Source organism: Micromys minutus (assembly GCF_963924665.1).
Source record: "Micromys minutus genome assembly, chromosome: 16".
Taxonomy (NCBI): Eukaryota; Metazoa; Chordata; class Mammalia; order Rodentia; family Muridae; genus Micromys; species Micromys minutus.
Window position 1 is genome coordinate 16,382,384 of NC_137985.1, and position 26,766 is coordinate 16,409,149.

The window sequence follows — 26,766 nt, forward strand, 5'->3', positions numbered from 1 at the left end:
TGAACTAGTACCTAGGAGGAGAGTAGGTTACCCGGTTAATAGGGCATTCGTATTAGACCTAAGCAGTAGATTTGTATTCCAGACAGGTGCTGAGATATGAGAAGCTGGGGTTCAGGACTGATTATCTCTTTCCTGAGGAAAAGACAAGCATCTAGAAAATCCTGAGATAGCAAAGGTTGTAGTTTAAAGAAGAGTTGAAGTGTCAGAGTCAAGGAAGAATTCTTTGCAGGCTCTGTTACATGAAGCTTGAAGTTGTGGACTAAGTCATAGCTCTGGTTTCTAACACTGCAAATATACTCTGTAAGAGTCCTAAGATGCTAAGTATGAGAGCTCCTGAACAATGTGATCTGTGAACGGTAGCAAGTTCTACACAAATAGTGAGGTACTGGAGGATAGAGAGATGGATGGCTGGAAAAATAGCTTCTGACCAAGGATACAGGTTGTACTCAAGTGCATGAGATGATATGCGTGAGTGTCACAGGATGCTTAGATTCGACAAGGAGGAAATATAGACTGTGACTAGGAAAGGAAGCATTGGTTAGGTCCTTTGGCATTGGGAAGAGGGCTCCATATAAGTTCTTAGATGGGGTGATGGTGAGTATAACATGTTGATGTTTTGTTATTTATATAACTTTTATTTTGATAATTTCAAAGTGTGTACTATGAATATGAACATATCATAATTATTAAATATTCAGTTGTTTTGATTTCTCATGTCACTCTGTTTCAATCTTCCATCTCTGTTTTTCTATGTCTCTGTCTTTTTCTCTGTGTTTCCATGTTGCGGGGGATTCTGTCTGCCTCTCTGTCTGCTAATTACTGATCAACAAGTATTTCTTATTTCTTAACATGATAGTTTTCTTGTGCCACCATGGATTCCAATTGTCTGAAAGTGAGTAAAATTGAAGACCTGTTAGGGATCACTCAGAAGTCACTATTCTGAGAGCTGTGAAAGGTTTTGGAATCTTTTCATTAACCACAGGCTACTAAAAGAAGGTTCTCTGCTAACAGATAAAAGCAGTACCAATCTATGGGAATAAACATCAGTGTTAGGAACCAATTTGACACCATGCCTATTTAGTTAAATAACAAGTATAAATTGTACCTGATGCACATGGTTTTCTTAGTTGTGAATTTGTGAAAACTTTTTTTTTCTCTAAATTGGAAAGTTTATTTATTCAGTACACCAAATAGGATGCAAGCACTGTCATGACAAATATACAAAAATATGCAGATCAACATCCAACAGTAATTTAGTTTAGGAAACTTTAAAGAAAATCTCTTTAACGTTATGACAACATACTCCCAAGAATCTCCTCTTCTGTTAGTCACACATCTCAGTAAAATAAAGGGTTATGGTTTAAGTGGAAGTCAGCTTGTGAATTCTTAAAAATAAAACTCCAACTCTATAATCCATGCCAGTTAAACTTGTAACTAAGTTTCCAAGTAAGTGTGAAGGAGATGAAGCAGTCAGTCAAGAAAAATGGCTACTACAGTACAGCAGGCAGGCTCTCGGGCTGACTCATCAGGACAGTGTACGAAAGTTCAAACTGTGCTAACCACTCATCATTAGTATGGCACGTTTTGGTCCATGATGTGTTTTAATGTCAAGACATATCACAATTTGTTACAGAAACACACAGATAACTGTTGTTTTTAAATATATATGTATATATATATATATTTCTTAAAAAGCCAGGTAGGTATACTTCCACATACAAAGACAGGTCCTAGGGAGGAATTTATAGGAAGTAGTCTGGGGTGCGCCGGGTCACATGAGGCTCTCCACGACGAGGTGCTGGGTCAAACTGAAGAAAAGAGTATTTTAAAGTGTCATCTAATTCCATGATGGCAGCCTGGTTCCCACAACGGTAGCAGTAATTGGGTGCACTAAAAATGGTGACCACGTTCCGATCATGGCACCAATTATATCCTTCCATTACAAGCTGGTGAGCATGAGACACCAGTGTGAGACCGTTGGCATGGTTAAATGTTTCTGAAATATCTTGTCCAAATGTGTAGCCAGCACCACGTGGAGAAATGCCCCAGCCACCACGGTCATCTGGATCTGACCATAAGAGATCGCACATTGGGCCCTCATGTGGAACTTCTTGTAAGCGATCCAGGGCTCTTATGTGATCCAGTGTATCTATGGATGGAGAGAGGCCACCATGGAGGCAGAATATCTGCCCATCTACTAAAGCTGTAAGTGGAAGGTAATCGAAGAGGTCTGTGAAGTACTTCCACACGTTGGCATTTCCATACTTCCGTAGGCATTCATCATAAAAGCCATACACTTGTGTGATCTGCCGGCTTTCATGATTTCCTCGCAATATTGTGATGCGCTCTGGATAGCGCACCTTTAATGCTACAAGAAAAGTCACAGTCTCCACGGAATAATATCCTCTGTCTACATAGTCACCCATGAATAGATAGTTTGTATCTGGTGATTTTCCACCAATCCTGAAGAGTTCCATAAGGTCATGGAATTGGCCGTGCACATCTCCACAGACGGTAACAGGACAGCGAACCTCTTGTACATTTGATTCTTTTGTTAAAATTTCCTTAGCCTTCTCGCACAGAGTCCGCACTTGGTTCTCGTTCAGCTGCTTACACTCGTTCAGCTGCTCCACCCACTGGTCCAGCTCCTTGGTGAACGCCTTGTCGTCCATGGCGGCGAGCCGCGCGTCCCCGCCGCCTCCCCCGCCGCCGGCCCCCGGCGGGACCACCGAGCCGCGGAGCGCGCAGCCCGCGCCCCGCCCAAGCCCAGCGGGCAGCCGCGGGCCCCGGCCTCCGGGAGCGCCCGCCCCGCCCGGCCACGCGCCCGGGGCGCGGCGAAGGGCTCACGGCTCGGAGCGCGGCGCGGCTCGGGGGAGGCTCCGGCCCGACGGCGCCCGCCCGCCCGCTGCCGCCGCCGCCCGCAGGCCTCTCCGCGCTCTGGCCGCGGTTCTCTCGCTCTTTCTCTTCCCTCCCTCCGGGTTTCCGTCATCGCCCCGGCATTTCCGCCGGGAAAAAAAGCTGTGAAAACTTTTATACTACAGTAAATGAATTTCCTCCCTTGGAGAATATCTCAAAGTCAAACAAAATACAGTTGGTTAATGTTACCATTGGGGATTCTACTGCTAGAAAGAGATATTGTGACCACATTTCATTGGGACTGGCTTACATTTCAGAGTTTAAATCCATTGTCTTCATGGTGAGAAGCATGTGGCATGAAAGAAGACATAGCGATAGAAGGCAACTGAGAGTTCTTCATCTGGGTTGGCAGGGACCCAAAAGAGAAAGAGACACTGGGCTTGGCTTAAGCATTTGAAACTTCAAAGTCTACCACAAGTGACACACTTCTTCTCACAAGGCTACACAGATTTCAACAAGGCCACACCTCATACTAGTGACACTACCTCTGAGTCTATATGAACAATTTTGATTCAAATCTCCACATTTCATTCCCTTGTCACCTTAGGCTTGTAGCTTATCATCATGCAAAACAGCATTCAGTACAATTTCAAAATTCTCTATTCATGATCTATTCCTATCTCTACACTTTTAAAAGTTGGAAGTTCAAAAGATCTTCTGAGATTCATGGCTAACTATAATCTCCTATTAAATCAAAATAATAAAGCAGATCACATAATTACAACAATGGCACAGATGTACATTATTGATCCAAAAGAGAGGAAAGAGAGCTTGAAAAGGAAGTACTACAATAAAGAAAGACCAAACACAAGCAGGGAAAACTACAAACTCTGCTTCTTCATGTTGGATGCCAATGCATCCTTCAGATGTACAACTACTTTAAGTATTGGTAACAACAAAATTCTCTCTCTTGAGCTAGCTCTACAACCAGTCTGTAGCTTTCTTCAGCAAGTCTTCTAATTCTAAAATCTTCAACATCTTGATGTTTCCTAGGCCCTCCAGGTCAAAACTTCATATCATCATGCAAAAGCCTCTCTAGGCCTTTATGGATTTACATGTCAGATGTTATCCCTTAACACCTTTGTATCTTCCCTTCAGCTACCATTGCCTTTATGAAGGTGCCCCCTCTTCCAAACACCCTTTCTCATCTCAGGACCTTGGCATTTCACTACACTGGGAAAATGAGCCTTTGCTAGACCAAGGAGTCACCTCCAATTGATGTCAGGAAATGCTATCCATAGATGGAGATTATATAACCCTTTTATTACCTCTAAAGCCAGAACCATGTGACTGAAGCTGCCAACCACTTCTGCTCTCTGTGGCTGGAATATCACTCCCTTCCCTTTTTTATTATTATCTTACTTATTCACTCTACATTCCCCTCACTGTCCCCTCCCAGTCACTCCCTTCCACAATTCTTCCCCAGTCTCCCCATCTCTATTCCTCTGAGCAAGCAGGAGGCTTCTTGGTATCCCCTCTCATTACATATCAGTTCTCTGTGGAGCTATGCACATCCTCACTTACCAGAGCCAGACAAGGAAGCCCATCTAAAGTACATGTCCCACATACAAGCAACAGCTTTTGGGATAACTCTGATCTAGTTTTTGAATCCACATAAAGATGAAGGGGTACTTCTGCTACAGAAGTGTGGAGAGGCTTAGAACCAGCCTGTCTATGTTCTTCAATTGGTGGTTCAGTCTCTGAGAGCTGCAAGCATCTAGATTAGTTGACTCTGTTGGTCTTTCTATGCGCTTACTACCCTCTTATGGGCCAAATCCTTCTACCTGTTATTCCATAGGAGTCCAAATTTTCATCTACAATTTAGTTGTTGGTGTGTTCGTCTGTCTGAGTCAACTGTTGGGTAGAGCCCCTCAAGTGACAGTCATGCTAGACTCCTGTGTGTAAACATAACAGAGTACTGTTAACAGTGTCATGGATTGGTGCTTGCCCATGGAATGTGTCTCACATTGGACAGGTTATTAGTTTGCCATTTCCTTACTCTCTACTCCATTTTCCATACTTGCATTTCTTGTAGACATAATAAATTTTGCCTCAAACATTTTGAGAGTGGGTTGGTACCCCTCCTCAATTTCTTTCTTTAGAGGTTTGAAGTTCTTGTCATACAGGTCCTTAACTTCCTTAGTTAGAGTCACACCAAGGTATTTCATAGTTTTTGTAACGACTGTGAAGGGTACCTTTTCCCTAATTTCTTTCTCCACATGTTTGTCCTTTGAGTATAGGAAGGCTACTGATTTGTTTGAGTTAATTAAATATCCAGCTACTTTGCTGAACTTGTTTATCAGCTGTAAGAGTTCTCTGGTGGAATTTTTGGGGTCCCTTAAGTACACTATCATGTCATTGGCAAAGAGTGATGATTTTATCGCTTCCTTTCTGATTTGTATACCCTTAATCTCCTTTGTTGTCAAATTGCTCCAACCAGGACTTCCAGTACTATGTTGAATAGATAGGGGGAAAGTGGGCAGCCTTGTTGAGTCCATGATTTTAGTGGGATTGCTTCAAGATTCCCACCGTTAAGTTTGATGTTGGCTGTTGGTTTGCTGTATATTGCTTTTATTGTGTTTAAGTATGGACCTTGGTTTCCTGTTCTTTCCAGGACTTTTAACATGAAGGGGTGTTGAATTTTGTCAAATGCTTTCTCAGCATCTAGTGAGATGATCATGTGATTTTGTTCTTTGAGTTTGTTTATATGGGGATTACATTGATGGATTTCCTTATATTAAACCATCCCTGCATCCCAGGGATGAAGCCTACTTGGTTATGATGAATGATCGTTTTGATGTGTTCTTGGATTCAGTTTGCAAAGATTTTGTTGAGTATTTTTGCATTAATGTTCATAAGTGAGATTGGTCTGAAGTTCTCTTTCCTTGTAAGGTCTTTGTGTAGTTTAGGTACGAGGGTTATTGTAGCCTCAAAAAATGAGTTAGGTAGTATTCCAACTGATTATATCTTGTGGAATAGTTTGGAGAGTATTGGTGTTATATCCTCAAAAATGTCTGATAAAATTCTGCCTTGAACCCATCTAGACCTGGGCTTTTTTTGGTTGGGAGGCTTTTGATGACTTCTTCTATTTCTTTAGGTGTTATGGGATTATTTAGATGGTTTACTTGGTCCTGGTTTAACTTTGGGATCTTGTATCTGTCTAGGAATTCGTCCATTTCCTCCAGATTTTCCAATTTTGTGGAGTATAAGTTTTTGTAGTAGGATCTGATGATTTCTTGAATATCCTCAGTTTCAGTTGTTATGTCTCCTCTTTCCATTCTGATTCTGTTAATTTGGATACTCTCTCTTCGCCCCCTAGTTAGTCTTGCTATGGGTTTATCAATCTTGTTGATTTTCTCAAAGAACCAACTCTTGGTTTTGGTGATTTTTTCAATGGTTCTTTTTGTTTCTATTTGGTCTATTTCTGCCCTAATTTTGATTATTTCTTGCCGTCTACTCTTCATGGGTATATCTGCTTCCTTTTTTTCTGGGGATTTTAGCTGTGCTGTCAGGTTGTTGATGTAAGTTCTTTCCTGTTCCTTTTTGGCAGCACTTAGGGCTATGAGTTTTCCTCTCAGTACTGCTTTCATTGCATCCCATAGGTTTGGGTATGTTGTGTTTTCATTTTCGTTGAATTCTAGAAAGTCCTTAATTTCTTTCTTTATTTCGTCTTTGACCCTGCTATTGTTTCATAGAGTGTTGTTTAGTTTCCATGTGTATGTGGGCTTATGTTCTCTTTGTTGTTGTTAAAGACCAGCCGTAGACCATGGTGATCTGAGAGGATGCATGGGAGTATTTCAATCTTCTTATATCAATTGAGGCTTGTTCTGTGTCCAATTATGTGGTCAATTTTAGAGAAGGTGCCATGGGGTGATTAGAAGAAGGTGTATTCTTTTACTTTAGGATGATATGTTCTGTAGATATCTATTAATTCTAGTTGGTTCAAAGTCTCTGCTAGTTTTGCAGTGTCCTTGTTCAGTTTCTGTTTCCATGATCTGTCCATTGGCGAGAGTGGGGTGTTAAAGTCTCCCACTATTATTGTGTGGGGTGAAATGTATTTTTTGAGCTTTAGTAGGGTTTTTTTATGAATGTTGGTGCTTTTGTATTTAGAGCATATATGTTAAGGATTGAGAGTTCCTTCCGACAGATTTCCCTGGTAATGATTCAAAAGTGTCCTTCTTTATCTTTTTTGATAACTTTTGGTTGGAAATTTACTTTATTCGATATTAGAATAGCCACTTGAGCTTGCTTCTTGGGGCTGTTTGCTTGGAAGTTTTTTTCCCACCCTTTTACTCTGAGATAGTGTCTGTCTTTGTCTCTGAGATGAGTTTCCTGTATGCAGCAAAATTCGGGATTTTATTTATGTATCCAGTCTGATAGCCTATGTCTCTTTATTGGGAGTTGAGACCATTTATGTTAATAAATATCAAGGAATAGTGGTTTCTGTTTCCTGCTATCATTGCTTTTGTAGGTTGAGTTGTGTCTGTGTCTCTTTCTTCTTTTGGTTTTCTTGCTTAGGAGTTTTCTTGTTTTTACTAGGCTGTATTTCCCCTCATTGTATTGGGTTTTCCACCTGTAATTCGTTGTAGTTCTGGGTTTGTGGTCAAATATTGTGTAAATTTAGATTTGTCTTGAAATATCTTCATCTTTCCCTCTATAGTGATTGATAGTTTTTCTGGGTATAGCAGCTTGGGCTGGCACTTGTGCTCTCTTATGGTCTGCATGATGTCTGTCCAGGCTCTTCTAGCTTTCATAGTCTCTGTTGAGAAATCGGGTGTGACTCTGATTGGTCTGCCTTTATATGTTACCTGACCTTTTTCCCTTACTGCTTTTAGTATACTTTCTTTGCTTTGGGCACTTGGTTTTTGACTATTATATGTCGGGAGGAATTTCTTTTCTGGTCCAACCTATTTGGAGTTCTGAAGGCTTCTTTTATGCTCGTGGTCATCTCATTTTTAAGGGTAAGGAAGTTTTCTTCTACAATTTTGTTGAAGATATTTACTGTGCCTCTTAGTTGATATTCTTATCCCTCTTCTATTCCTATTATCCTTCAGTTTGGTCTTCTCATTGTGCCCTGGATCTCCTGAACAATTTGGGTTAGGAGCTTTTTGTTTTTTGCATCATCTCTGGCTGTTTTGTCTATGTTTACAATGTTGTTGTTGGCCCCCGAGATTCTCTCTTCCATCTCTTGTATTCTATTGGAAATGCTTGCATCTGTGACTTCTGATTTCTTTTTTAGGTGTTCTACCTCTAGGGTTGTCTCTTTTAGTATTTTCTTTATTTGTCAATTTCCGTTTTAAACTCCTTCTTCCATTCCTTCATCTTTATGGTTCTGTTTTCCTCTAGTTCTTTGAATTCTTTGAATGATTTTCTTGTTTCCTCTTTAAAAGCTTCTGATTCTTTTCCCTTTTCTCCCGTTCTTGTTTAAGGATCTCTATCATCATCTTGAGGTATGATTTTAAGTCTGTGTCTTCTTTTTCTGGAGTGTTTGGCATTCCGCTGTTTGCTATGATGGGAGAGCTGGGTACTGGTGTTGCCAGGTTGTGTTGGTTTCCTTGGGATATGCTCTTTTGCTTTCCTCTTGCCATATTGTTGTCAGTGATATGTTCTTGCCATTTCCTTCTACCTGGTCTGTGTCCCTGGATTTCTACTGGTCCAGGTGGCAGATGGTCTGAGCCCTGTTCTGTGCCCCAAAGCCACTGGGTGAGAACAGAGGTCCCAATGCTGGGTTCCTGGTCCCTTGATCAGGCAGGGCAGAGCCGTGCTTTCTGTGTGCACTCAGCAGAGATCTCTCTGCTCCCCAGCTGCTCAGATCTCCTTCTCTCCAGGCTGTAACTTCTGGTTTAGGTGGCAGATGGGTGGAGCCCTGTTCTGTGCTCCAAAGCCACCGGGTGGGAACAGAGGTCCCAATGCTGGGTTCCTGGTCCCTGGATCAGGCAGGGCAGGGGCGCGCAGGGGCATGCTTTCTGTGCACACTTGGCAGAGATCTCTCTACTCCTTGGCTGCTCAGATCTCCTTCTCACCAGGCCATAACTGCTCTGTATCTTGTTTTATATTGAGGTCATTGATCCACTTTGACTTGAGTTATGTGCAGGATAAAAATTATGACTTTATTTACATTTTTATACATACAGATATGCAGATTGATCAGCACCATTTGTTGAAGATGTTTTTTCCAATGTATATTTCTGGATTATTTATTTAAAAATTCAGATGTCCATAGGTGTGTGGACTTATTCTGGGACTTAAATTTTATTCTATTGATTAATGTGTCTGTCTTTATGTTAATATTATGAGGTTTTTATTACTATAGATAGCTCTGTTGTACAAAAATTTCTATAGGGAATAGTGGACTCTCAAGCAGTTTTTTTATTGTTCAGAATTGTTTTAACTATACTGGGGTTTTTTTTTTTTTTTTTTTTTGTTTCTCATATGAAGTTTGGAAATATTCTTTCAAGATCTGTAATAAATTTTGTTGGAATTTTGAAGATGGTTGCATTAAATCTGTAGATTGCTTTCCATTAAAAAATGCCTTTTTCCAGGTTAATCCTACCTATCCATGAGCATGGGAGATCTCATTATCTTCTGATATCCCCTCAATTTCTTCAAGGACTTGAAGTTTTAATCATACAAGTCTTTCACTTGTTTGGATAGATATACTCTGAAGATGTTTGATATTGTTTGAGGCTTTTGTGAAAAGTTTTATCTGAATTCTTTCACAATCAGTTATTTGTCATATAGGAGGACTATGAATTTTTGTTAGTTAATTTTGTAGCCAGATACTCTGCTAAAATGTTATTCAGCTGCATGAATCTCCCTGTATAATTTTCAGGGATATGTGTGTGTTATATGATGTATATGTATATGATGTACATGTAGATGTAATGTAGATGATGTATGTGTATATGATGTATATATATATGCCATTACATCATATGCAAATAATGATACATTACTTCTTTCCAATTTGATATCAAAATTTTATTTTCTCTCTATTTTATACATTAACCATACACTAATCAGAAACAGACCATTCATCTTTTAATCCTTGCTCAATGTACTTGTGCCAAATGGAAATCAGCTTAGATAACAATATCAAATTCCAATCATTATAACAAACTGCTGTACATCATAGGTAAATTGAAGGGAACAGACAGAATACAAAAGTGTCACTATTTTATCCAATTAAATTTTTCTCTAATTTCCAGCTGCCAAAACATTTTTTTAGGTTGGGTTCAGCAAATGAAATATTTATGAAGCAATTATGACAGCTAGTGTTCAGATGCCCAGAATTTACAGAAATAGCTGAGCAGATGTTGAAGTCACCTATAATCCCATCATTCAGTGATCTTGAGGGAGAGCTACCTACCTAGATTAGCTAATGAGTAAGCTTTAAATTCAGCTGAGAGACTCCTCATCAGAAAACAAGTATAAATCAGTGGACCAAAAAAATAATAACTTGAAGCCTCCACAAGTATGCACAGACATACAAAACACACAGCATGCCAACATACATGAATACATATACACTCGTGTACAATATACATACAAAATCAAGCACATATTTCCTGTCCTATGGAGCAAACCTAGGGCCTGATACATGCTAACTAAGCACTAACCCAGTAAACCATACACCCAACCCTTAACTGCCAACTGTTTAAGAAACTTCGAAATTTGAATACTAAAAGAGAGAAATAACATCTTTAAAATCTTCCTGGTATCTTAAAGTAATAAAATTAAATTCTTATTTTAGGCATCCTGCTCATACTAATTGAAATACTAAAAGAACAGAAAAGATGTGAACAACTGCAAGCATATCCCAGAGTGGGACCAAAATCATACCTGTGGTGAGGTTTCATGTCTCTGACTGTAAACTAGGCCTGTGGTCTACAGCCATCTATCCTGTACATGTTACCCACTGCTGTCTGAAGGATGGACCAGACTCCCATTTGATAAGTGAATTCTTCCTAGCATGACAGGTAAGTGAAGTGGCTTGTTGGTTTTTCAAAAAGACAATCTGGTTGGGGTCAGGAAACAAGATTGCCACCAAGTATGACAACCTGAGTTCAATCCCTGGAACCCACATGACTAAATAAGAATATTATCTCCTCCAAGTTGCCCTGGCACACATGCTGTGGCATGTGTGTCATTCACATGCACACAACAAATAAATAAATAAACAATCTTCCAGAATCCTCTTTGTAAAGTATTCTGTATTCTGACATCTCTGTTTTTGTTTTTGCTGTTGTTGTTATTTTACTTTTGGTTTTAGTTTGGTTTGGTTTGATTTTAAAACAGAATCTTGCAGCGTAGCTAAGGCTAGCCTAGCACAAAGCTTCCCCTGCTTCTGCCTCCAAATGTTGGGGTTAAAAGTTTACACAGACACATCCGGCTGTACTATAGCATGACTTCATTTATTCCTACCGAAATACTTAGAGTAGGCTATGTTAAACTGCAATGTCTCTCTGTTTTCTGTAAAATAACAAAAACTACAGTTTTATAGCATTCAGAAGACTGTACAAGCAAAATTATGAGGAACAGATAGAACATATTGGTCAGATTATAGGGAGCATTTTATCTAAAATGCTTTGGGGTTTGGGATTTAGCTCCATGGCAGAGTGCTTGCCTAGGTTCAGACTCCAGCATTAAAATCAAAACAATAAATCCTTCGTAATTTTGCAGTTACAAGCACCTCCTTTGTGTATTTATCATCACTTTCATAGTCCTTTAAATTCCTAGGACATACTTTGTAAGGATATATATTTTCTACCATCATATGGAGAGCTTCTGTGGTAGTTGAAACTAGTGTGAGAAGATTGAATGAAGTTTTCACGATTCCATCCCCAACAAGGAATATAATTATGCTCTTCCTAAGCTGAAATTTTTCAAATCAATATCTTGCCATATTGCTACACAAATGATCATATAAGTTCCATTGATGACAAACATGTTTACCTGGAAATTTCCCCTCTATATACCATTCCCCTCAACACTTATGAGTTGAACAGTTTCTGTGCTGGACAATAACCAAGAATGGAAGGTGTGATTTGTTTATCTGGAGCTCAGGGTCCATCATCCAGGAATGGTAGTGATACAGTGTTACAGAAGTTCTACAGTTCAGACAACCATGGAGAAGGAGAAATACGGTGCCCCATGGGTTAGAACGGATAAACTGAAGAATTGGAGGAAAAGGCTTATCATTGGCAACTATGTGGTCTTAAAAGATTAATCTTGTAATTACCCAGTTATAGATTAGATAGACAGACAGACAGACAGACAGACAGATTAGAGATATAAAGATTGGGATTGTGTGTGTGTGTGTGTGTGTGTGTGTGTGTGTGTGTGTGTGTGTGTTTGTGTGTGTATCAGCTGAACCAAGATATACTCCAGTGGCCATTCCACAAAAGGAGCAAAAAAACTGACAGGTGAGACCCACAGGTAGAGAAGGCTTTATATCTCCCACTTGACAATGGTATTCTCCGAATGGAGAAAAGAATTTTATAGTAAGAGAAGACAATTCCAAATATAGGAAGTAAACCAGATAAAGCACCAACAAAATGCTAGGTATTATACATATATATATATATATATATAATTTATATAGTTTATTGGAATTACTTACAGGCTGCAGTCCAACTAATCCAACAATGGCAAGCTGTGAACAGAAACTATAAGAATCTAGTAGTTGCTCAGTCCCCATGAGGTTGGATGTCTCAGCTGGTCTTTGATAAAAGCTGAAATCCTGAATAAGTAGGCTTGAATGCATGTGCTGGCAAAGTGAGTGCAACAAGGTCAAAAACAAATTAATCCTTCCTTTTTCCATTGTCTGTGTGAGGCTTCCAGAAGTAGGTATGGCCCAGATTAAAGGTGTGCCTCAAGATCCAGATCAAAGGTGTGTCCTTCATTTCTGGATTGGAGTTCATTCCACATATAGTCAAGTTGACAACTAAAAGTCACTATCACAGTTTGTAATGGCAAAACATTAATTAGACAGAAAATTAAGTATTTTATATGTCTATATCATTGGTAATAGTTGCATTTAAATTGTTAGATAACCATCACCATGATCCAGTACATTTTTGTCTTCACTGATTAAAATTTTGTATACATTTTTAAACTCCCCTATTTTCATCTTTTCAACTATTCTACTGTTCTATTATGAAATGTGAGAAGGGGTTAAAGTCATCAAACCTAAAACTAGTGTAACTAAAGAATTAGGAGCCAGGGATCTAGATGTTTTTATCTGTTCTGCTTACTAACTCACACTATAAATGGGTGCCTCAGGTCATACAATTACAGAGTTCTTCTGTGGAGTCTCTTCACTGCTCTTTTAATGTCCTTGTTCCTCAGGCTATAGATGAAAGGATTTAGCATAGGAGTGACCACAGTGTACATCAATGAGGCCACTGCAGTACTTCTGGGAGAATGCGATACAGCTGAACCCAGATATACTCCAATGGCTGTTCCATAAAATAAACAAACAACTGATAGGTGAGACCCACAGGTAGAGAAGGCTTTATACCTCCCCTCTGATGATGGTATTTTCAGAATGGAAAAAACAATCTTATAGTAAGAAAAGAAAATTCCAGATATAGGAAGCAAACCAGATATAGCACCAACAAAATACATGACTATGTTATTAATGAAAGTACTAAAACAGGCAAGATTAAGGAGTTGTGCAGGGTCACAGAAGAAATTGGAGATTTCTACATCCTTTAGGTATATGATTTGTAAGGCAATGAGATTGTGTGCCTGAGAATCCACAAGACTAACAAAAAGAGACAGAAATACCAAAGAGCCACAGAGGCGAGGATTCATGATGAGTGGGTAATGCAGTGGGTGACAAATGGCCACAAATCTGTCATAGGCCATTACAGCCAGAAGCAAGCCATCCATACATCCAAAAAGGATCAAAAATGACATCTGTGTAAGGCAGCCCACATAAATGATCTTTTTGCTGTGAGTTTGGATGTTCACAATCATCTTTGGGACTGTGGTAGAGATAAAACAGATGTCAGCCAAGGACAGATTGCAGAGGAAGAAGTACATGGGAGTATGGAGGTTGGAGTCAGAGTTGACTGCCAGGATGATGATCAGGTTACCAAGCACTGTAACCAGGTACATAGACAGAAATAATCCGAAGAGAATGGGCTGCAGTCCTGGATCATCAGAGACTCTCAGGAGATGAAATTCTGAGACAAGTGTTAGGTTTTGTGGGTCAATATTGTTTGAACAACTTTTGAAAATGAAAATAGAGTTAGTAAAAACAATAGAAGTTTACTATCACTCAACACTCTTTTTTATTAAAACCACTGTCTTGTGAAATGATCAAATGACTATACATTTTGTCAATACCTCTGATCTGCTGCAATCTCACTATTCTTTTTAACTTAATGTTTGGCAATTTCATGCATATATATAATATATTAAAATTATATTCTTCCATTACCCTCATCAATTCTCCCACTATGATAACATCCAGTTCCTTCCTACTTTCATAGTGTAGGCAGTGTATAGGTGGTCACAGTTGCTATATTAGCACGCATACAATGGTCATGCCATATCCAGAAGGCAGCATTTCACAGTATTCCTCCCCATTCTCCAGTTATTTCATTCTTTCCACCTGCTCTTATGTAATGCCCCCTAGGTCATGGAAAATGTGACACTGATGTTCTGCTTAGAGCTAAACACTCAAAAGTTACTTGTTCTTGTTCTCAGCACTTGAACCAGTGTGACTCTGAAAAAAAAGTTTATCTGACCAAGAATAAAAGCAGCACTAGTCTAAAGATTCAAACTCACTTTCCACTGACATGTGTCACCTTTCTCTTCTTATACTCACTCATATTAGAAAGAATGTACAAGACCAAAAGTGAGATATAAGCCATCCTTTGATTGAAATATAATACAAACAAAAGGATCATTAAACAAACAGTAAAAGATCCTGCCCATGCTGAGAAAACTCAATTATAACTAAAGAAAATTAAGATGCTGCCAAAATACGCTGTTATTCTAAGATATTGTATAAATTTAATTCTCTTGATGTGGATTATTTAGAAAACATCTGTAACACTAAAGGTCACATTGCTGAGATTCAAAATCACACAGAAAGTTCATAATCACAGAGAATTTTTTTTAGTTTAAGTCATGGGATTTTTTTAATTATTTGATTTTCTATTCCACTAATTTCTGAAGTAGGGGCTTACTCAAATTCACAGCTTCTTACACACTAACCTTATCTCTGGTGGACTTCCATTTTGATGGATGTGCATTTAACCCTAAAGTGCGCTGACTATATAAAACACTGGTATGCAACACAGCTGAAATAATTAAACAATAATTATTTGTGAAACATTCTACTGTATAGAATGTTGGATTAGCCACAAACAGTTCTACAAAAATATCCTGTGCCAGAGATCACCTTTGCTATTTTTAATATGATGACAATTCCTCTTTACAATCATAAATTTCTGCATACACAAGTGAGAAATATAGCCCCTGAAGTCTCCCAGGAGAAGGTTTTTAATCTAACTGAAAGAACTTAATACACTGCTAAAGCAAGATCCCTTATTAATGTTGTAGGGGAGATGCCTACAGGACTAATAACCAGTGTGGAAGAAAAGCAGACTCTGAAAGTCCCTAGATTTCAACCCAGGTGCAAAAGTTAGCTCATCCCTTGGAGGAGAATCTTTGCGTGCTATTATTCTTCTCTCCATCCCAATACTCATGCCTCTTGATGACAAAGAACCAGTGATCTTGACAGTCCCTCTACCCCTCTACCATCTCCGTTAGCACTTACTGGCCTAGGATGTGTCTCTGTGGGGGCATTACCAACTGCTTCTTTTCTGCCTACTATTCATCAAAGCCATGAATTATTTATTCATAACTTGAAAACAAGGAAGGTTCAAGTTAATGAAGATGTCCAAAGGTTGTAAAAGACACTGAAGCTAGTAAAGTACAGATCTGAAGACACTGGCTAATTATTTCAGTTGTGTGACCTTGGGAGCTCAATGCACACAGCAGTGAATTAGCCAATTGGTCCACATAGGCCATTCTTTGGGGACTTGTCATTATTAAGAGTAACGAAAAAAGAGAAAATGTACTTGAAAATTTCAGGACAGGCTTATCCATAGATCTCTACAACTTTCTTATTTTTTTTTTACACACTAAATAGAAATCAATTGTCAGTGTTTATTACTAGGGGAATTTTTGTTTGTTTTTTAAATTATTTTGTTTATTTTTATTCCAGTCATTGCCCCCACCTCAGTCCCACCTCCCACAGTAACCTATCCCATTCCTCCCCCCTCATGTCTCCCAGCGGGTGCTCCCCCCAATACCAGGCCTCTCCCTTCACTGGGGAATAAAATCTCCCTAGGATTAACAACATCTTCTCCCACTGAGGCCAGATCAGGAAGACCTCTGCTACATGTGTGTTAGGTGACTCAGACCCTGATTGGTCTCCCTGGGAGCTCCCTAGTTCTGGGTTAGTTGAGACTCTTGGTCTTCCTATGGGGAAGCTCCCCCTTTAAGCTTCTTTGATCCTTCCCCTAAATCAACCACAGGGGTCATTGACTTCATTCAATGATTGGATGTAAGTATTTGCTGCTGTCTCTGTGAGCTGTTGTTAAGGCCTCTCAATGGACAGTCATTTTAGGCTCCCAACAGTAGGCACATCATAGCATAATAGTGTCAGGCCCTGGTGTCCCACCATGAGATGGATTTCAAGTTGGGTAGGTCATTGAACCTCCTTTCCATCAGTCTCTTCTCCATTTTTGTCCCTGCAGTTCTTTAGACAGGAACAAGTCTGGATCAGAAACTTTGACTACAAGTTAGTAACCCTGTCCCTTCACTTGAGGCCCTATGAATCTTCTGGAGGTTGAATAGTCAAGTTAGCTTTCCCCAATATTGTGCATTTTGGCTAAGGTCACCCCCAATGAGTCCCAAGAGTGTCTCATCTCTAGGTACTTTCTAGAGAATCCCCACACTTCCCACACCTGAGGCTGCTTATTTCCATTTACTATCTTGAATTTTGAGGTTCACTCCTGTCCCTTCTCCCATATCTAATCCTGTTCCCCCATTTACACACGCCTTCTCCTCCCCTGTCAACCAAGATGTCTCCCTCACTCTGCCTATTGTGAGTATTTCCTCCCCTCTTCCAAGTGAGATTGAAGCCCCCTCACTTGGGCATTTTGCTTGTAATACTTCTTATAGTCTGTACATCATATCCTAGGTATTTTGTACATTTTTTGGTATTCACTTACCAATGAATACTTACCGTGCATGCCCTTTTAAATCTGAGTAACCTTACTTGAGATGATATTTTATAGTTCCATCAATTTGCCTACAGAACTCATGATGTCCTCATTTTTAATAACTGAATAGTTCTCCATTGTGTAAATGAACCACATTGTCTGTGTCCATTCGTCCATTGAGGGACATCTGGGTTGTTTCCAGTTTCTGGATATTGCAAATAAGTCTGTTATAAACATTATGGAGCAGGCTTCCTTCTGGTATGGTGGGGCATCTTTTGAGTACATGCCCAGGGTAGTATAACTGGAACTTCAGGAGAAACTATTTCCAGTTTTCTGAGAAAACAACAAATTAATTACTAGAATGGTAGTACCAGCTTGCAATGCAACTAACAATGGAGGAGAATTATTCTTTCTCCACATCCTCTCCAGCATGTGCCATCAATTAACTTTTTGTCTTAGACAATCTGATTGGTGTGAAGTAGAATCTCAGTGTTTTGATTTGCATTTCCCTGATCACTAAGGATGTTGCACATTTCTTTGGGTGCCTGACTGCCATTTGAGATTTCTCACTTGAGAATTTTTTGTTTAGCTCTGTACCACATTTTTAATAGTGTTATTTGGTTCTCTGGGGTCTAACTTCTTGAGTTCTTTGTATATATTGAATGTTAGCGCTCTATCAGATGTATGATGGGTAAAGATAATTTCCCATGCTGTTGGTTGCCATTTTGTCATATTGACAGTGTCCTTTGCTTTACAGAGGCTTCTCAATTTTATGAGGTCCAATTTGTCAATTCTTTTTTTCTTTTTGTAAATTTATTTATTTTATAAAAGATTATTATAGCTCACAAAATTTGTTACATAATGACATATAATGAATACACAATTTTTTTCTTTTTCTTTTCTTTTTTTTTCTAATAAAGACTGAGGCTTCCACATTTTTGGCCTTACTTCTTTTTGGGCTTCATAAGGTCTGTGAGTTGTTTCTTGAGTATTCAGAGCTTTCTGGGGCTCATATCAAATTATGAGTGAGTGCATACTATGTGTGTTCTTTTGTGACTCTGTTACCTTACTCAATATGATATTCTCTAGTTCCAACTATTTGCCTAGAAATTTTTGTAAAGTCATTGTTTCTAATAGCTGAATACTACTCCACTGTATAAATGTACCACATTTTCTGTATTCATTCCTCTGTTGAAGGACATCTGGGTTCTTTGCAGCTTCTGACTACTATAAATAAGGCTGCTATAAACATAGTGGAACATGTGTACTTACTATATGTTGGACCATCGTTGATGTATATGTCCAGAAGTGGAATAGCAGGATCTTCAGATAGTACTATGTCAAATTTTCTGAGAAACCGCCAGACTGATTTCAAGCTTACAACCCCACCAACAGTGGAGGAGTAGTCCTCTTTCTCCACATGCTCGCCAGTATCTTTTGTCATCTGAGATTTTGAGCTTAGCCATTCTAACTGGTGTGAGATGGAATCTCAGGGTTGTTTGATTTGCATTTCCCTGATGACTAGAGATGTTGAGCATTTCTTTAGGTGCTTCTTGGTCATTCACTATTTCTCAGTTAAGAAGTCTTTGTTTAATTCTGTACAACATTTTTAATAGGATTGTTTTATTCTCTAGAGTTTAACTTCTTGATTTCTTTGTATATATTGAATATTAGACTTCTATCACATGTGGGATTGGTTTTTACTTTCCCAGTCTGTTGACTGTGGTTTTGTTTTCTTGACAGTGTCCTTAGCCTTAGAGAAACTTTACAATCTCATGAGGACCCATTTATCGATTCTTTATCTTAGAGAATAAAGCACTGATGTTCTATTCACTAAAAATTCCCCTGTGCCTATGTGTTCTAAGGTTTTCCCCAATTTCTCTTCTAATAGCTTCAGTATACCTGGTTTTCTGTGGAAATCTTTGGTCCACTTGCACTTGAAATTTTTACAAGGAAATAAGACAGGATCTATTTTCATTCTTCTGCATGCTGACTGCCAGTTGAGCCAACATCACTTGTTGAAGAGGCTGTCCATATTCCATTGAAGGTTTTTACGTCCTTTGTCAAAGATCAAGTGACCATATGTCTGAAGTCTGATTTCTTGGTCTTCAATTCTGTTCCAGTTGATGTACGTGCCTATCTCTGTATGAATACCATGTGGATTTAAGGCAATTACTTTGTAATATAGCTTGAGGTCAGGATAAGTGATTCCCACAGAAGCTTTCTTGTTCTTGAGAATAGATTTTGCTCTTCCGGGTTTTTTGTTATTCCAGATAAATTAGCAAATTACTTTTTCCAACTCAATAAAAATTGAGTTGGAATTTTGATGGGGATTGCACTGAATATGTAGATTGCTTTTGGCAAGACAGCTATTATTACAATATTGATCCTTCCAATTCATGAGCACGTGAAATCTTTTCATCTTCTAAGATCCTCAATATCCTTCTTCAGTGATTTGAAGATCTTTTCATACAGATCTTTCACTTATTTAGGGTCACACTAAGGTATTTCATATTGTTTGTGAATATTGTGAAGGGTATTTATTTCCTAATTTCTTCCCCAGGATGTTTATCCTTTGAATAAAGGAAAGCTACTTATCTGTTTGAGTTAATTTTATATTCAGCCATATTGCTGAAGTTGTTGAGCAGCTGTAAAAGATTTCTGATGGAATATTTGGATACACATAAGTATACCATCAAGTCATCAGCAAATAGTGATATTTTGACTTCATCCTTACCGATATATACCCATTTGATGTCCTTTTGTTATCTAATGATCTGGCCAGGAAATACAATACCATATTGAATAGGGGAAAGTGGGCAGCCTTATTTAGTAGCTGATTTTCTGAAAGAACCAGCTCCTGGTTCTGTTGATTTTTTGAATGGTACTATTTGTTTCTATTATATCAATTTCTGTTCTGAGCTTGATTATTTCTAGTCGTCTACTCATCTTGGATGTAACTGCTTCCTTTTATTCTAGAGCTTTTTTTATTAAACAACTTTATTTTAAAAAACAAAAAATGTACAAATTTTAAGCATTTTTGCATAAAAAAATACGAATAAATTTTTGACAGTGATTGGTTTTTTTTTTTTTAAGGATTGATAGTGTGCATTAAGGTCTTACTAGTTACAATGAGCATGAAGTATATGTAAAACAAGATGTAATCTGGAATTAGTCAAAGTTTTCTTGGTGTGTAAGGATTAAGCATAATGGTTTTGTCTTTTCATTTCTTTTTCCTTTCTTGAACTTCATATAGTCTGTGAGTTGTTTCTGTGGTGTTTAGAGCTTTCTGAGATTACTATAAAACTATCAGTGACTGCATATTATATATGTTCTCTTGTGACTGGGTTATCTCACTCAGGATGATATTCTCTAGATGCAACCATTTTCTTTTTTTTAACTTTATTTTAAAAAACAAAGATAAAAGAAAAAAATTTTAAACATTTTTGCATAAATGTATACAAATAAAATTGTGTCAATGCTTGGATTTTTTTCTTTTTTTTTTAAGGTTTGATATTCTGCATTAAGGTCTTATTAGTTACAATGAGCAATAAGTACTTGTAAAACAGGATGTAAATTGGAATTAGTCAACGTTTTCATGGTATGTAAGTATTGAGCATGAATTTATTGTTGTTGTTGTTTTGTTTTGTTTTGTTTTGTTTTCTTTCTTGAACTTCACACAGTCTGTGAGTTGTTTCTGGGACAGTCTGAGCCTCTGGGGTTAGCATCCCAATATCAGTGACTGCATATTATGTCTGTTCTTTTGTGACTGGGTTATCTCACTCAGGATGATATTCCCTAGATTCATCCATTCTCTTAAAAATTTCATAAAGACATTGTTTCTGATAGCTGAGTAGTATTCCATTGTGTAAATGTACCACAATTTTTATATCTATTCATCTACTGAAGGACATCTGGGTTCTATTCAGCTTCAGTCTATTATAAATATAACTGCTATGAACATTGTAGTAAATGTGTCTTTGTGACATATTGGAGATTCTCAGGGGTATATGACAAGAAGTCGAATAACTGGATCTGCAGGTAGTACTATGTCTAATTTTCTGAGGAATCACCAGACTGATTTCCAGAGTGGCTGTACCAGTTTACAACCCCACAAACCGTGAAGTGTTCCTCTTTCTACACATCCTCGCCAGCATCTGATGTCATCTGAATATTTGATCTTGGCCAATCTGACTGGTGTGAGGTAGAATCTCAGGATTGTTTTGATTTGCATTTCAATGATGGTTAATGATGTCAAGCACTTTCTTAGATGCTTCTCAGCAATTAGATATATCTCAATTGAGAAATTTTTGTTTACATTTGTACCCCATTTTTTAATAGGGTTGTTTGATTCTTGGGTATCTAGCTTCTGTGTTCTTTATATACCTTGGATATTAGGACTTTATCTGATGTAGAGTTGGTAAAGGTCTGTTCCCAATCTGTTAGCTGCGTTTTGATTTCTTGACAGTGTCCTTAGACTTACAGAACCTTTGAAATCTCATTAAGTCCCATTTGTCAATCTTTGACATTAGAGCATGAGCCATTTGTGTTCTGTTCAGGAAATTTTCTCCTGTGCCTATGTGATCTAAGGTTTTTCCTACTTTCTCTTCTAATACTTTCAGTGTACCTGGTTTAATGTGGAGATCTTTGATCCACTTGCACTTGAACTTTGTACAAGTAGATAAGAAAGGGTCTATTTTCATTCTTCTGCATGCTGAGTGGCAGTTGAACCAACACCATTTGTTGAATAGGCTGTCCTTTTTACATTGAATGTTTATGGCTCCTTTGTCAAAAATCAAGTGACCATATATGTGAGATCTCATTTCTGGATCTTCTATTCTATTCCATACATCCATGTGCCTAACTCTGTACCAGTACCATTCAGTTTTTAGCACAATTGCCTTGTAATAGAGCTATTGGACAGGGATAGTGATTCCCACACATGATTTCTTGTTGTTGAGGATGGATTTCACTATTCTAGGTCTTTTGTTATCCCAGATGAAATTGCACATTGATCTTTCCAACTCTATGAAGAATTGGGTTTGTATTTTGATGGAGATTGCATTGAATCTATAGATTGCTCTTGGTAAGATGGCCATTTTTAAAATGTTGATCCTTTCAATCCTTGAGCATGGGAGATCTTTCCATTTTCTGAGATCTTCCTTGATTTCCTTCTTTAGAGGTTTGACGTTTTTGTCATACAGGTCCTTCACTTGCTTAGTTAGAGTCACACCAAGATATTTCATATTTTTTGTGACTATTGTGAAGGGTTTCTTTTCCCTAATTTATTTCTCCACCTGTTTGTCCTTTGATTCGAGGAAGACTAATGATTTGTGTGAGTTAATTTTACATCCAGGCACTTTGCCTCACTTGTTTATCGGCTGTAGCAGTTCTCTGGTGGAATTTTGGGGACACTTATGTATACTACCATGTCATCTGCAAATAGTGATGTTTTTACTTCTTCCTTTCCAATTTGTATCCCTTTGATTTCCTTTTGCTGTCTAATTGCTCCAGCCAGGACTTCCATTACTATGTTGAATAGGTAGGGGGAGAGTGGGCAGCCTTGTCGAGTCCCTAATTTTAGTGGGATTGCTTCAAGATTCCCACCGTTAAGTTTGATGTTGGCTGTTGGTTTTCTGTGTATTGCTTTTATTATGTTTAGGTATGGACTTTGGATTTCTGTTCTTTCCAAGACTTTTAACATGAAGGGGTGTTGAATTTTGTCAAAGGTTTTCTCAGCATCTAGTGAGATGACCATGTGTTTTTTTTTCTTTGTTTGTTTATATGGTAGATTACATTGAATGATTTCCATATATTAAATCATTCCTGCCTCCCATGGATGAAGACGACCTGATTATGGTGAATGATCTTTTTCATGTGTTCTTGGAATCAGTTTGGAAGATTTGTTGAGTATTTTTGCATCAATGTTCATAAGTGAGATTGGTCTGAAGTTCTCTTTCCTTGTAGGGTCTTTGTGTGGTTTAGGAATGAGGATTATTGTACCCTCAAAAAATAAGTTAGGTGGTATTTTATCTGATTCTATTTTGTGGAATAGTATGGAGAATATTGGTATTAGGTTGTCAATAAATGTCTGAAAAAATTCTGCACTTAACCCATCTGGACCTGAGCTTTTCTTCGTTGGGAGAATTTTGATGATTGCTTCTATTTCTTTTAAGTATTATGGGATTATTTAGATGGTTTACCTGGTCCTGGTTTAACTTTAATATCTGGTTTCTGTCTAGGAATTCATCTATTTCTTTGAGATTTTCCAGCATTGTTGAGTATAGGCTTATATAGTAGGATATAATGATTTCTTGAATTTCCACAGTTTCAGTAATTATGTCTCCACTTTCATTTCTGATTTTGTTAATTTTGATATTCTCTCTTTGCCCTATAGTTAGTCTGGCTAAGGGATTATCAATCTTGTTAATTTTCTCAAAGAACCAGATCCTGGTGTGTTGATTCTTTCAATGGTTCTTTTTGTGTCTATTTGGTCTATTTCTGCTCGTAGTTTGATTATTTCTTGCCATGTACTCATCTTTTTTTTCTTTTTTTTAAACGACTTTATTTTACAAAACAAAGATAAATGTACAGATTTTAAACATATTTTGTTTAAAATTATACATTTTTGTCAGTACTTTTTTTCAGATATTAAAATAATTTTACATAAAACTATGTGAATATATTTTTTAGTCAGTACTTGATTTTTTCAAAGGCTTGACAGTATGCATTGAAAACCTAATAGTTACAATGAGCGTAAAGTACATGCAAAACAAATCGCAACATGGAAATTGTCAAAGTCTTCTTGTTTTGTAAATATATATATATATTTTTGTGCAAGCCTCTGGGGTTAACATCCCAATATCAGTGACTGCATATTATGTCTGTTCTTTTGTGACTGGGTTATCTCACTCATGATGATATTCTCTAGATGCAGCTATTTTCTTAAGAATTTCGTTAAGTCATTGTTTCTGGTGGCTGAGTAGTATTCCATTATGTAAATGTACCATAATTTTTGTATCCATTCATCTTCTGCAGGACATCTGGGTTCTTTCCAGCTTCTGGCTATTATAAATAGAGCCACTATGAACATTGTGGTGCATATATCTTTGTTGTGTATTAAAGTGTCTCTGGGATATATGCCCAGAAGTGGAATGGCTGGGTCTTCAGGTAGTACTATATCCAATTTTCTGAGGTATCGCCAGACTGATTTCCAGAGTGGTTGTATTAGTTTGCAACCCCACCAACAGTGGAGAAATATTCCTCTTTCTCCCCAGCCTCGCCAGCATCTGCTGTCATCTGATTTTTGGATCTTGGACAATCTGATTGGTGTGAGATGGAATCTCAGGGTTGTTTTGATTTGCATTTCCCTGATGGCTAAGGATGTTGAGCACTTCCTCAGATGTTTGTGTTTTCTTGACGATGTCCTTAGCCTTACAGAAATCTTTGACCTTAGAGCATGAGCCATTTGTGTTCTGTTCAGGAAATTTTCTCCTGTGCCTATGTGTTCTAAGGTTTTCCCTACTTTCTCATCTAATAGTTTCAATGTATCTGGTTTAATGTGGAGATCTTTGATCCACTTAACTTGAGCTTTGTACAAGGAGATAAGAAAGGGTCTATTTTCATTCTTTTGCATGCTGAGTGCCAGTTGGACCAGCACCATTTGTTGAATAGGCTGTCCTTTTTCCATTGAATGTTTACTGCTCCTTTGTCAAAAATCAGGTGACCATATACATGAGGGCTCATTAATGGATCTTCTATTCTATTCCATTGATCCACATGCCTATTTCTGTACCAGTACCATGCAGTTTTCCGCATAATTGCCTTGTAATATAGCTTGAGGTAAGGGATAGTGATTCCCGCAAATGTTTTCTTGTTGTTGAGGATGGATTTCGCTATTCTAGGTCTTTTGTTATTCCATATGAAATTGCACATTGATCTTTCCAATTCCATGAAGAACTGGGTTGGAATTTTGATGGGGAATGCATTGAATCTGTAGATTGCTTTTGGTAGGATGGCCATTTTTAAGATATTGATCTTTCCAATCCATGAGCATGAAAGATCTTTCCATTTTCTGAGATCCTCCTCAATTTCCTTCTTTAGAGGTTTGAAGTTCTTGTCATACAGGTTCTTCACTTGCTTAGTTAGAGTCACACCAAGGTATTTCATAGTTTTTGTGACTATTGTGAAGGGTACATTTTCCCTAATTTCTTTCTCTACATGTTTGTCCATTGAGTATAGGAAGGCTACTGATTGGTTTGAGTTGATTTTGTATCCAGCCACTTTGCTGAACTTGTTTATCAGCTGTAGGAGTTCTCTGGTGGAATTTGTGGGGTCACTCGAGTACACTATCATGTCATCGGCAAAGAGTGATGTTTTTTTTAAAACAACATTATTTTACAAAACAAAGATAAATGTACAGATTTTAAACATTTTTTGCTTACAATTATACATTTTTATCAGTACTTTTTTCAGATTTTAACATAATTTTTACATAAAATTATATGAATATATTTTTTAGTCAGTACTTGATTTTTTTCAAGGTTTGATAGTATGCCTTGAAAACTTAATAGTTACAATGAGCATGAAGTACATGTAAAACAAATTGTAACATGGAAATAGTTAAAGTTTTCTTGTTTTGTAAATATTTTTTGTTTTGTTTTGTTTTCTTTATTTCTTGGACTTCATACAGTCTGTGAGTTGTTTCTGGGAAAGTGCAAGCTTCTAGGGTTAGCATCCCACTATCAGTGACTTCATATTATGTCTGTTCTTTTGTGACTGGGTTATCTCAAAGAGTGATGTTTTTATCTCTTCCTTTCCAATTTGTATTTCCTTGATCTCCTTCTTACTGTCTTATTGCTCCAGCCTGGACGTCCAGTACTATGTTGAATAGGTAGGGTGAGAGTGGGCAGCCTTGTCGAGTCCCTGATTTTAGTGGGATTGCTTCAAGTTTCCCGCCATTAAGTTTGATGTTGGCTGTTGGTTTGCTGTATATTCCTTTTATTATGTTTAAGTATGGACCTTGGATTCCTGTTCTTTCCAGGACTTTTAACATAAAGGGGTGTTGGATTTTGTCAAATGCTTTCTCAGCTTCTAGTTAGATGACCTTGTGATTTTGATCTTTGAGTTTGTTTATATGGTGGATTACGTTGATGGATTTCCTTATGTTAAACCATCCCTGCATCCCAGGGATGAAGCCTACTTGGTCATGATGAATGATCGTTTTGATGTGTTCTTGAATTTGGTTTGCAAGTATTTTGTTGAGTATTTTTGCGTCAATGTTCATAAGTGAGATTGGTCTAAAGTTCTCTTTCCGTGTAGGGTCTTTGTGTAGTTTAGGTATGAGGGTTATTGTAGCCTCAAAAAATGAGTTGGGTAGCATTCCATCTGATTCTATCTTTTGGAATAGTTTGGAGAGTATTAGTGTTATATCCGCAATAAATGTCTGATAAAATTCTGCACTGAACCCGTCTGGACCTGGGCTTTTTTTGGTTGGGAGGCTTTTGATGACTTCTTCTATTTCTTTAGGTGTTATAGGGTTATTTGGATGGTTTATTTGGTCCTGATTTAACTTTGGGATCTTGTATATGTCTAGTAATTC

General features: G+C 37.9%; 2 protein-coding genes across 2 annotated transcripts; both read right to left on the reverse strand.

Annotated features, from left to right (window-relative positions):
- Positions 1–1,255: 1,255 nt before the first annotated feature.
- Positions 1,256–2,962, reverse strand: LOC308430791 (serine/threonine-protein phosphatase 2A catalytic subunit beta isoform-like). Its single transcript, XM_080930078.1, has one exon. The coding sequence runs from the start codon at positions 2,670–2,672 to the stop codon at positions 1,743–1,745; it is 930 nt and encodes a 309-aa protein (XP_080786204.1). The 5' UTR covers positions 2,673–2,962; the 3' UTR covers positions 1,256–1,742.
- Positions 2,963–13,209: 10,247 nt separating this feature from the next.
- LOC308430802 (olfactory receptor 7E178-like) lies at positions 13,210–14,160 on the reverse strand (the record flags this gene model as incomplete). The annotated part of the gene is made up of 1 exon (XM_080930087.1): positions 13,210–14,160. Exon 1 carries the CDS (start codon positions 14,038–14,040, stop codon positions 13,210–13,212), a length of 831 nt encoding a protein of 276 aa, XP_080786213.1. The 5' UTR covers positions 14,041–14,160.
- Positions 14,161–26,766: the final 12,606 nt, after the last annotated feature.